This window comes from Zonotrichia leucophrys, chromosome 1 (assembly GCF_028769735.1).
Source record: "Zonotrichia leucophrys gambelii isolate GWCS_2022_RI chromosome 1, RI_Zleu_2.0, whole genome shotgun sequence".
In the NCBI taxonomy this organism is placed as follows: Eukaryota; Metazoa; Chordata; class Aves; order Passeriformes; family Passerellidae; genus Zonotrichia; species Zonotrichia leucophrys.
This window is the reverse complement of record NC_088169.1, coordinates 9,116,132-9,128,228: the sequence shown is the minus strand read 5'-3', so window position 1 is coordinate 9,128,228 and position 12,097 is coordinate 9,116,132. Positions and strand designations below refer to the sequence as shown.

The 12,097-nt window shown below is 44.5% G+C and overlaps 1 protein-coding gene across 1 annotated transcript in view; it reads left to right on the top strand.

Moving 5' to 3' along the window:
• TSPAN7 (tetraspanin 7) overlaps positions 1-9,850 on the top strand; it is a 91,226-nt gene extending 81,376 nt beyond the window's left edge. Inside the window, exons 6-8 of the mRNA XM_064706700.1 lie at positions 1,804-1,887; positions 7,731-7,803; positions 8,709-9,850. Coding sequence (XP_064562770.1) covers positions 1,804-1,887; positions 7,731-7,799 — 153 coding nt within the window. The 3' untranslated portion in view covers positions 7,800-7,803; positions 8,709-9,850. The remainder of the gene's footprint in view (positions 1-1,803; positions 1,888-7,730; positions 7,804-8,708) is intronic.
• The last annotated feature ends 2,247 nt before the right edge of the window (positions 9,851-12,097 follow it).

Below are 12,097 nucleotides of genomic sequence, written 5' to 3'. Positions count from 1 at the left end.
AAACTGTCCCTACTGTGCTCTGGATCTCTGCCGAGCACCCAGAGATGCTTTACACACCTCTGTCCTGTCCTGCACCTGTGGGTGCTGCCCATGCACAGTAAGGACTGAGCAACTGGGCCATATGCAAGCAATGTTCTTCAGAAAACAGATTATTGTGGCTTGGGAAAACACATTCTTCAAGTGAGGAGGGTGATCACAACTCTGCCATTGCATGTTTTGTTGACAAGATCTTCTGTCTCCCTCAAATTACCACTGTGCTTCAGTGTTGCATCTCTTGAAGGCTCTTCAACAGAACTGGTTTCAGGAGAGCTGGGAGAGCATTAAGCCATGTCAGACAGAATGAAAATGCTGCTTGAGAAATCTAATCTCATTGCATAACATGTAAGACACACAAACTATGGGTTAAATAAGCAAGCTTGAATCAGACTTACTATACACTGTGGTAAAACAGAGTTGATATGTACACATAAACATTTCAGAAATTAATCAGGACCAGCTGTGCTGGTCCTCAGCTACTATTAGGTTCAGCACATCATTGCTCTCAGGATTAAATATCTTGAGATGTTATAAAAGAAGTTAAAGAAATGGTACAATTTATTTAATGAATGGCCTGTCTGAAATAAAGAACATTATCCTTCTTGCTGTTATTTTTTACAAGCACCTGATGCTCTGAGGCCATCAGGAGTTCCTACAGTGCTTGCAGAATGAGGGGGGGGGGTTTGGATGTGGGTGAAATGTGGAGACATTTCTCTCTTGTGGGACAGGAGTCCAAGCTTGGAAAAGCAACTCACTGTTATTTCTGAGTTTTCCAATTTCTGATCAAGTGGATAAAGCTATAATGTTATAAAACTCCTCAGGACTGGCCTTCAGCCTGAGTGTTGGTCATTTGAGGAAGGTGGCAAAAGGGGCTGAGCAGTGACTTTGGGTTGTGGGTACAGATAAGTTAATAATGAAAGAAAAACCAGATGTGTACTGGTTTTGGTGCCATCTTTCTTTTTAAATTCACATATCAAGTCACATGTTTAGATTAAATTAGGCACCACAAAGTAGGAGACAATTTCAAATGCTTTTTTGAGGGATCAAATAGGTGAGGGGAGAAACTTGACAAATATTATTATACTGAGAGGGAGCATCTCAAAGAAGTCTATCCAAGAGAAGGGCAGATATTGCACATGAATCCTCTGGCCCCAGTCTGAACTGTGAATTGAGGCCTGAGAAAGAAAATCAGCAGACAGAAAATTCAGTTTGGAGAGTAGGACAGGGAATTTTATGTCCAAGGGCAAATGAACCAAGAAAATTCATACAAAACCCTTGATAACTTTGTTACATGGTTTAAAGTTACATGCTGTTCAGTGCCTTGCATGGTGTCCTTTGATGGCTAAAGGCAAGCAGAATGCCTCAAGGGACACTTTATTAAATATCTAGAGTATTAGGAAATCAGCATCATTTATTCATTTTTGACATCTGTATTGTATTATAACATTGGTGTATTGTTACTGGTTTGGTTTCAGGTCAAAGCTATATTGTTTTTTAACTGACTTTCTTTAAAAAGACCCATAAAAATGAGTGCAACATCACATTTAGACTTTAAAAGTATTGAAATGCATTCATTTCTAAAAGTAATTGGTTTTGCCACAACTCCACATCATTCACTCAGAATTGCTGTTTTAGAAAAAAGGTGACACTGTTGGAAATTACAGCAGAAATATTGTCTAGGCAGAGTTCATTCTAAATGAGAAATTTGTATGTATGCATTCATGGCAGGGAAGGTCAGTACAAAGAATGATGGTGTTTGTTTTCCAGGGCTGTTATGACTTGGTGACCAGTTTTATGGAGACAAATATGGGAATCATAGCTGGAGTGGCTTTTGGGATTGCATTCTCACAGGTATGTGCATAAACATTCCTCTTCCCCCCTTTTCTTTCCCCCTCTTTTTCTTTACCTGGACTTCAAGGAAGGAAGGATTATGGAAAGGGACTGAACTCAGCATGCTCATTAGTCCTGAGGTCATCTGTTCATTGATTTTCTTTTTTTCAACTTAAATGAAGTTTCTCCTTGGGAATATCAGTTACGGTTGAGCTAATGACTAGCTCAAGGAAAACAACTTGTCCCTGCACTGGGTCAAATAGAGGTTAACCCAATAAAACATTGGCTTAAATGGAGCATAAACGCTAAGAAGACAAATAGCTTATCCATTGTTTGGGTAGGCTTCAATCTTCTAAGTACTCTTATTTGTTCTTAAAGGACTCAAGAATTCAAAGGAGCGCACCCTCAGGCCTCCCCATCCTGGACCTGGGGCTGGAGAGGACACTTTGTGACCAATTTGATTTATTTTCCCTTTAACACTGAACAGTGAGAAATGTTAAGTCTACCAAAATCAGATTGTTAAACCAACTCCTTGTCTGTACCCAAAGGAGTGTGGCACGAGAGCAACAGGAGGAGAGCTAAGCAGGAGTTTTCTGCTCCATGGTATCCAAACTGCATTTATGTAGATAGGAACTGGGGAAACTATAGCTCTGGTCAGATTGTTCTGATCAAGAAGGGGCAGGAAAACACCTGCATCTTTCAACAAAATGCTTCTACATACCACTCACTTCATGTGTCACAGCAAGAACTCTACTGGAAACATGCAAAATGAGAGAGAGGGAAATATGCACAATCAAAACTGTCCCCAAGCCATGTGGGAAACGGCCCCCACATCCTCTCCACCAGCATGCACACAGCCTGAGGGAGCCCTAAAATTGTCTGGGCTCAGACTGGCTGAGTGCCCTGCCTTGGGCATGTCTGGGAGCCTGATGCCCTGTGGCCAGGGTGTTGGATGTGAGCAGCCCGTGGTTTGGTGTGGGTGGAAATGTTGTTTCATCACAGCAGCAGCTGCCCAGAGCATGTCAGGGATCCAGAAAAGGTGAACAATCTGGAGCTGTTTGTGCATGGACAAGGGGAGGTCAGGGTTTATTTAAATAGGCTATTCTAATTCTTGTTGAATGGTGACAGCATTGATATTCTTCTCCAGCCTTGATTATGGTTTGATTGCTGCTACAGGACTCCAGGCTCAGGTTTCAGTTTGGGTTCTAGATAGCCAGAAGGCTGTAAAGCATCTTTTTAAATGCCTCCTGTAAAGCTATCCAAAAGAAAAATGAGACTAGTAGAATTGTAAAATATGCTGCTGGGGGGAAAAAGTCAGGACCAATACTGCTTGAAAGCATTTAATGGGTGTTTCATGGCAGGCTGCAGGCAGCAAGGGCTGCAAGGCATTTTGTCCCTGTGACTGAGGAGAAAAATGAGGTGTGTTTGGGTGTGATGTTGGCATCTCACACTGCTGCCAGGTGGGGATGTCACTGCCCAGAGCAGGCCCTGGGCTCTGGCACTGCGAGGACATGCCCAGCTGCTTGGGGTGTTAGCAGACTTCTAAAAAAGAGAAGAGAGAGGCTGCAGAGGGGGAAAACGCAGCTCTCCCAGGCCCTGAAGAATAGAAGGTGGCCAGTTTTAATTTACTGAGTAATCTGTTTTGCTGGGCCCAATTAGGAACAGTGTTTACAAATTGATTTCAGGTTAAGATGGCTGGCAGAAATGCCAGGCAGGGCTCCAGCTGCAGGCGAGGTTTTGCTGTTCCTACTGAGAATAGGTTTAATCTAAATAAAAGACAAATTAAATCATGTTGCTCCTCTACAGCAAAGCATGCTCAAGGGCCTTTCCTTCACGTGATTTGTTAGGTGTTGACTAGCATGGGGAATGTGCTGATGCCCAGAAATAGGGAAAGTTGGTGTAATGGCATTGCAAATCTTACAGGCCTGGCACAGACCTCCCCATCAGAGTCAAGAGTTCTTATAAAAACCACTGTGTTGCTGACCTTGTCTGATCTGCTCCTCGGGTTTGAAATAATAACAACAAAATAAAATTTGATGGTTTTTGGACCTGGATGCCAATGTTCACTTCCAGCTGGAATAATTTCCATTTAGCAGGTGCTCTTCAGAGCAGAAAAATTATTGCTGTGTTGTGCCCAACAGAGAATGAAATTATGCAAACTGCATAGATGATGGATTGCTGTGCCTAGATAAAACTACAGTGCAGGCATTGGCTGAAGGAATGCAAGAGAAACTCTTTGGAGAGGTTTAGAGTTGGTCAGTAGGGGAGGCTCAGTGCAATGTTCCATTATTCCCTTTGTGCTGAAATCAGGTGCTCTCCATGTGCTCCAAAACACTTGTTGGGCATGTACAGGTCCCATCATTCTAAGATAAATTCCCATGCAGCCATGGACCCTCTTTACTGTCAGCATCAGTGTGGGCAGCTCTGCCTGAAGGTGGATTTGGTTCTGGTGCAGAAATCATCCACCCTGTCTGCTCCAGCTGCTCCCTGAGCACAGGGAGGCTGGGAATGGCTCAGGAGGGAGGAATGGGATCCACATCAGCCTCTTAGACTTGAAATCTGGTCCAAGACTGGTTTGTTTCTGAAGGTTAATCACAGTGGATTCAGTGGAGGCAGGGCCTGTGACAGAGGCACACCACAGCTCAGGAGGCTGACTCAAATAAGGGACATGTGACACAGACAATTCTCTCTTTTAAAACAGAGCCAGAGAACTTGCACGTTTGGAGATTTGCATTTTGAGAATATGTCAAGGTATTGAGCTAAAAAATTATTCCTGTATTCCTGATGGATTAAATTCCCCCTCCCCCAGTTTTGGCTTACCTGGTGTGCTGATGAATTCCAAGTTAGTTCAACACATTTCTATTTATAGAAATTCTCCCAAAGAATGAAAAAATGGTGACAGCACCAAGACCCAAAATAAAATGGGAATTCAAATTGCAATTCAGTTTCTTTCTCTTCATATAATAAGGTGTAATAAATATGTCATGCAGAACAGCTTCTAGTCAGTGGTAACTCCTACAGAATAAGTGTATTAAAAAGCCAGTTATTATGTGTGCAGGGAGAGTAAGACTGCTACATATATGCTGTGGATGGTTTTCAACAGCCAGAACTAAGATGTGCCTGAGATTGCTCCTAGAAATCATGAGAAATTGACTGCATTCTGCTTGCTGGAGTGACCTGTGACCAGCAGGATGGTAGGACAGGAGACACACCTGAGGAGTGTGGATTTCCCACTTGTCTAAACCAAAGAATTTGTCAGCATTTTCAAGTATGACAAGACCACAGTATAAAAAACTCTCTGCTTTCTATATAATAGCTCAGAAGACCAAGATAATCTTAGGGGGGGAAAAGGGAAGAAAAGAAAAAAGTAAGAGAGAAGACAAATTAAGAACCAAGTCTGACAACTTAGCACTCAAAAATCAAGAGACTAGAATCAAATAAATGAATACGTGGGTAAAAGTTGAGATGGGGCATTTGAGAGGCAATGGGAGTGCAGAGAAATGAATGCAGCTCCCTGCAGCAGTTTCTTTGTGGGAATGCTTTACCACCAATTCTGTTTTTTCAAAGGAGCTGCCGGAACCTGGAGCACAATGGGATAAGGAGCTTCCTCCTGCCTGAAGAGCAGAGGAGGCAAGTGCTGGAACAAATGCAGAGAGCAAGGCAGGGTGCAGAGTGCTGGTTTGTGCAGCAGTCTGGGACCCTCTAGCCTGACTGAAAAGCAGAGGACTCCAGTTCTGCCTGTAATGAAAGAGCAGAAAATTCAGCAGCTCAGTACAATATTGCCTCTTTTGGGCTGCAGGAGGAGCAGTGCTCTTGTGGTTAAATGTGGAAGTCAACACATCAAAAAGCACATGTTTTTATATGCATTCAAAGCATTTCCAGACTATTTATTATAGCTCTGTTATGTCCTGGTAATACTTAGAAATGCTGAATAAAATGTGTGTGCAATGGCTTGACACGCATGCCATTATTTTTGAAATGCAGAGTTAAACATTCTGTCACTATAACCACTTAAATGCCTCAACCAGCCTAAGGTCAGAGCCAATAATCAATAAATGGGCCAAAGATCATGGAGATAGATTCCCGAGTAACCTGCCACTTGTCTTAGGAGTGAGCTGAGTAAAACAAAACACCATGAAATGCTTGCAGATGCTACAAAGTTTAGACACACTGATTATTCGAGAAGAATTAGAGGTGTCTGGGGAAGTCTGCTCCAGTTGAAGGGGGAAAGAAAAGCCTGTGGTTTCCTGTTTGTAGAGGCTACAGCATTTTTCCCCTTGTAAACCTGATACAAGCAGCAGATTGTGGTTGAGAAGAGAGTGGCTGTAACCTGGGTGCTTGTGGTAGGGAAGAATAAACAACTGCAGTGTACGTTCTTGGCCATTCTAGGGAGGAATTAATTTGGGTCTGGGCTGGAATTTGCTCAGGGAAAATAGTTTGGATTAAATGCACTGCAAAGTTCATCTTACTTAAAAATGCAGTAAGGCAGAGAGGTGACTTCTGAGTCCAGCCAAGAAAGGTGAAGAGAGACTGAAAGTCACCACAAACACAGAAAAACGACAATGAAGGAGGTGGGACAGGACCATCCAGGGGCACTCACTCTGTTTGGTCTGTCAGAGCATGGAGAAATACATAGCACTGTCCAAAACAGAAATCTCATTCTCCAAAATTCATCTGAGATAAAGAAACAGTACATGAGCCAGCTGCAGGAGCGTTTTAAGAATTCCCATTAGTGCAATACAACAGAGTGTCAGGTAACCTGTAGAATGTGGTTGGTTTTCAGCAACACCTTCAGAAACTGATTAAATCATCCTCCCAGTGATGAGTAGAATAGGCAACAAAATGGATAAAATCTCTTCTTGGGATCAGCTGAGATTTTTCAGAGCTGAGGAAGGTTTCCACCTGTGGCAAGACCTCGGGATGGAAATCTCTCTGCTTTCTATATAGTCGTTCAGAAGACCAAGATAATCTTAGGAAAAAAAGGGAAGAAAAGAAAAAGAAGAGAAGACGAAAACATATCATTTTGTCAACCAAAAACACAGCCTCTGGACCCTGGTAGCTTTGGTTAGGGTTAGCCAGTCTGGATGAGCAGCCAGCTAGTCATAGCTAGGCATGCTCTGGATATGCTCAGGAGTTAATTAATTGACCAACCCCAATGAGAAAAGCGAGGTTGAATTATTTACAGCATATTAACACTGTTGGCACATGAAGGAAGCACTAAGAAACTGCACTAGGCAAAACATTACAAAGACTGAGTGCTTATTGATGAGTGGAAACCTGGGATCTGTTTTCAATAATCTGAGTGACAGCCAAGGGAATAGTAAATGACTTTTTTAAAAGTTATTTCCAGATTTACAGGGCTCATTTCTACAGTGCTGCATCACTTGTAAAGGAAGCATAACCAGCGTGGGACATCAGGAAGCTTTTCCCTGGCACAGTGATACAGAAGTTAAAGGCACCAGCTCTCAGGGCTGAGGGGTGGTGGTGAGGGATCCAGGTGGAACAAGTGAAACACAGCCTGTAACAAGCTGATACCCCCGGCAGTTTATTCATCCACATCTGGCTTGGCCAGACATTGACAACGGGATTAAAAAATACCAAAAAGTCATGCTGTCTGTCAAATAAATGTCAAAATCAAGAGGAAGATCTGACAAAGACAGACAACAGATTGAAATGCTGTTTTTCTAATTAGAGCAGTCCTTAAAATAGGGCATAAATACGTTGTGCATAATAACTCCAGAACATGAACTACATATTTACCCATGCTCTGCACTGATGTATTTAACTGAAATTCTGTTCTATTTAACTGGAATTCTGTTCTCTTTAACTGAAATTCTGTTCTGTCTCTGTCCTGTGTGGAACAGTTGATCGGGATGCTGCTGGCATGCTGTCTGTCCCGGTTTATTACTGCTAACCAGTACGAGATGGTGTAACAAGGTGAGCTTTTCCCATTTTCCAGGTGGTAAATCTATAAAAGCCTTGCTGTGTTGTTGTGGCTGCGCTGCTTCTGCTGAAGACAGCAAGCAAGTTTTACATTCTGAGTTTTCATTTATTCATTCTGAGCGTGTTCATTAAGAACTAAGCCTTTCCATGGGCTTCTTTGCTTTGGGATTTTCATCCCAATTTTATGTGTAGTGGGGGGAAAAAAAAAGAAGGGAGGGGGAAAGGAATGTTGAATTTCATCATTTCAGTTTTCTTGGGAAGACATGTCAGAACTGAGGAAATTCCTCTGGCTACCCTGGAGGACTCAAGCCCCTGCCCAGGGAGTTCAGAGACCTTGGCACAGAGCCCAAGACACCTGTGTCTTTGATTTGGCCCTTGGGAAAAACAATACCTATCACCTATATTAGACAGTGAGCTTCTACTCTAAACCAATCTAAAAGTGCCAACATCACCCAGAAGATGGAGGTTAGGAATAAGAAGAAGGAGAAAGGCTGGACATGCCCAGATTCCTCCATCTTGCCCCCTGAACCCCTATTCTAAAGACCCCAAAAAATCTATTTTTCACCCCGTGATAAATTCACTATCGTTCTACTTAAACGTCGTGGCTTGTAATTCTTCATATAAGGTCGGTAATTGTTTTTTCCAAGGGCTAAACCAAAGGCACAGAGGTCTTGGGCTCTGTGCTAAGGTGTCTGAGCCCCCCAGGCAGGGGCTGGAGCCCTCCAGGGCAGCCAGAGGAATTTCATGGGTTCCAACAAAGAAATTGTTGGAATTTCTTGGGTTCCAACAAAGAAATTGCACAAAACACCTGCTGCGAATACTGATATCAACCAAAGTGACCCACTTGTTGGTTTGTTGTTTTGTTTTTTGGGTTTTTCATCATCCTCCCTGCTCTCCAGTCTTTCGAGAGTGTGGAGTCCAGAGCCTGTGTGAAGACCAGGAGCTGCAGAGCTGGAGAAAGACTGCCATGAATGTTATAGCACACACTGTCTCTCGCACGCACGCACGCACGCACACCCCCACGAGCAAGCCCGTGCGCGCGCACACTCGCACCCACCCCACTCCCCCAGTGTCCCATGCCTAGTGTCCCATCCTGTGAAGTTCCACGGTGCCACCCGGGGTGTGGCCGGGTCCCCTCGGCCCCCAGAGCCAGCGCCACCCCCGGGGCATGGCACCGTCTGTATGTTCTTGGTCACTCAGTAGTTGCATCGTAAGTTAACAAAGGTAACTCATTAACAGCATTGATCGGGCTGTGCATGTAGTGACTGGAGGGCATAATTAGCCTTTCACCATGGTTAATAAGTGTTGCACACATCCATATAAACCGGTATATGAAATATATATTCTTTTTTGGTTTTTATCTTAATTTCTTGGTTTGTTTATTGCTTTACTAAGGTTTCCATCCTTTCCCCCCTTCCCCTGCGCCTGTCCCCCCTTCTCCCCAAAAAACAAAGGAATCAGTACATAACATAAAGATACTTGAAAATGATGTTAAAATGTTGTGCTTGAAGGGAACTGTTATTCCTGATGTTCTTCTACATCTTTGATTCTTACTCAGTGTTGTATGCCTAGTGCGTATCCCAGTAGGCTTTGTCTAGTGCATTTTGCCTCGGAACCTGATCCTGTGTAATACTGTTATTAAGCTGTGTTGTTGCTTACTGTGAAGGCAGAAATTTTTGCTCCCTTTATTTTTATGACGTAGCTATGAACTAATTGAACTGTGCTGTACTGCGGCCTTCATACTTTTTTCCTGTTCTTTCTTTTTTTTTTTTCTCTTTCTTTTTTTGCATTGAGGTTGCAGCCACCAAGTACATTGTTGAATCAAATCGAAATAAAAACACACACACACACAGACACAAAAAAAAAATCTCAAAAAAAAATAACAGGCATATGAAATATTTTTGGGGGAAAGCAAAAGTTTAAAACCTTTTTAAAAAAAATAGGACTTTTTTAATAATGCCTCTGTCTAGCATGCAAATGAGAATGCATTGATATTGTGAGTATTTGTGATATACGTATTAATAAATGGAACCATTACAGATTTCTAGCTGCTTCTGTCTCATTCTTTAGTTATAAGAAAACTCTTTTTTGGGGGCGGGGGGGGAAGTGAACACGAAACACCTGGGCACAGATTGGCTTGACATGTCTTTATGTGTTTTTTAACAACTAATTTGCTTGTAAAAGAGAAGCGTTACTACCCTGGGAAAAGAAAAAACAAAAAGTGAAAGAGCTGGAATTGTTTCAAAACTCCTTCTACAGCTGGTTTCACCACATGACAAATACCCTCTGCTTTGCAAGTTTTCTTCTTGTAATTGCTAAAAATCCGCATTGTTTAATTATCCCATCCTTAGTGCTGTGAGTGATTTTGGCATTAAGCAGTTCTCTCTTGATTTTGGTGAGCAAGGAGAGAAGAGAGCTCTGGGGTTGAGGAGTAGGCTCGTGGAAAGGCAGGCAGTTATCACTTGAATGAGTGCAATGTCACAGATGTGACAGAAAACCCATGGAAGTTTAAACCTGGGAATTCTGGGCCAAGCCCTTAGCTTGGCAGCGTGGACAGAGAGGGAGACTTGAGAAGTCCTGGAGCCTTCTGGTTGTGGGAGCTGTACAGCTGCTGGAGCCCCCGTCCTTCCTGTGTCTGTCTGTCCCTCCATCAGTGCCAGTGTCCATGGTGCTGCTCTGCCTGGTGCCTCCAGCATCAGATCCTGGTGAACCTTTGGGTGGTGCTGGCGTGGGCAGTGCACTCTCACCCACAGCTCTGGAAGGGCTCATAGCCACTCAGGCAGAACCCTGCCAGCATGTCTTAAAAACCCCAGCAGCACCCTCTCTAGCTTTATTCAGAGAACTCTTCCAGAGCAGGAAAAAGAGCTTTACAAATAGAGGAGGAATCTAGTCCCCAAATTTAAATCTGCCCTCAATAAAACATCTGCCATGAAGGAACCAGATATCTTTAGAGGTGGAGATGCCAATGCAGGTCCTGCATCTGTGCTGGGCAGCCAAGCAGGATGGTGCTGGGGACAAAGCCACCGGGCAGGTCGCAGCACTCCCATTTGCAGTCTCTTCTGAGGCTTCAGAGCAGCAACAGCCCCTCACTGGTTGCTGGGGCTACGCCGTGCTGGAGCGATGCCCTTCTCCTGCAGGCACAGGATGTTCACAGGGAGATGCTTTTCCATGCCAGAAAGAACTGGCCCACCAGCTACCCCAGTTTCCCTCCTCTATTCAGGCAGGTCTCCCCTTGCCCCTCGGAGGGGAGGGAGGTGGGTGAGGCTGCCCTGCCTCCTTCAGGAGTCACCAGTGACCTTCCAGAGCACAAAAGCACCAGCCTCTCCTTGGTTTTCCTTCCTTTTCTTTTTTTTTTCCCTTTTCATTTTCCTGAAAGAAAGAGCTGTTTGTGCCAAGAGCTGTTCCTTTTGAAGATGCTGATGTTGGGTGACAGGTCAGCAGGCCCCCAAACGTGCCTGTCCCCATTCAGGAGCACTGAGCACAGCTCAGCTTTAAGGCATAAGCGCTGAATTAAATCCATTCAGCAAAGCCCTTCAGTGCATGGCCAATTGTTTCCCCCAGTGCAGCACCACTCTTGCTTTTATGGGGTAGGTGTGTTAATTGGGCTCTTGGCAGCTTCCCTGAAGAGGATCCGGCTGCTGGAGGAACTGCCAGGGGCTTTCCTGGGGAAATCCCCCTGGCTCGGGCGGGGACCACCCAGGCTGCCCTGCCTGGCATGACGGCATCCCCCTGGCAGCCCAGGGTGGAGCTGGAGCATCCCTTCCCTTCCCTTCCCTTCCCTTCCCTTCCCTTCCCTTCCCTTCCCTTCCCTTCCCTTCCCTTCCCTTCCCTTCCCTTCCCTTCCCTTCCCTTCCCTTCCCTTCCCTTCCCTTCCCTTCCCTTCCCTTCCCTTCCCTTCCCTTCCCTTCCCTTCCCTTCCCTTCCCTTCCTCCAGGAGGGAGAACTGGGGTTCTGGCTGATGTAGGAAGCACAGCTGGAGCTGCAGAGTGTCAGGACCCAGGACATCCCCCTTGTTGTCCTGAGCAGCCAAGACCCTGCCAGGGGGCTCAGAGACCCTGGCACAGAGCCAAGATACCTGTGGTTTTGCTTATGACCTGTGGAGCAAGTTACCAACCTTAGAGGAAGATCTGCAAGCCACAACAAATTAAGTAGAATGATAGTGAATTTATCATAAGGTGAAAAAGTAGATTTTGGGATTTTTCGAATGGGGTTTCAGGGGGGCAAGATGGAGGGATCTGGGTGTGTCCTGACTTTCTCCTTCTTCTTCTTGGCCTCCATCTTCTGCAGT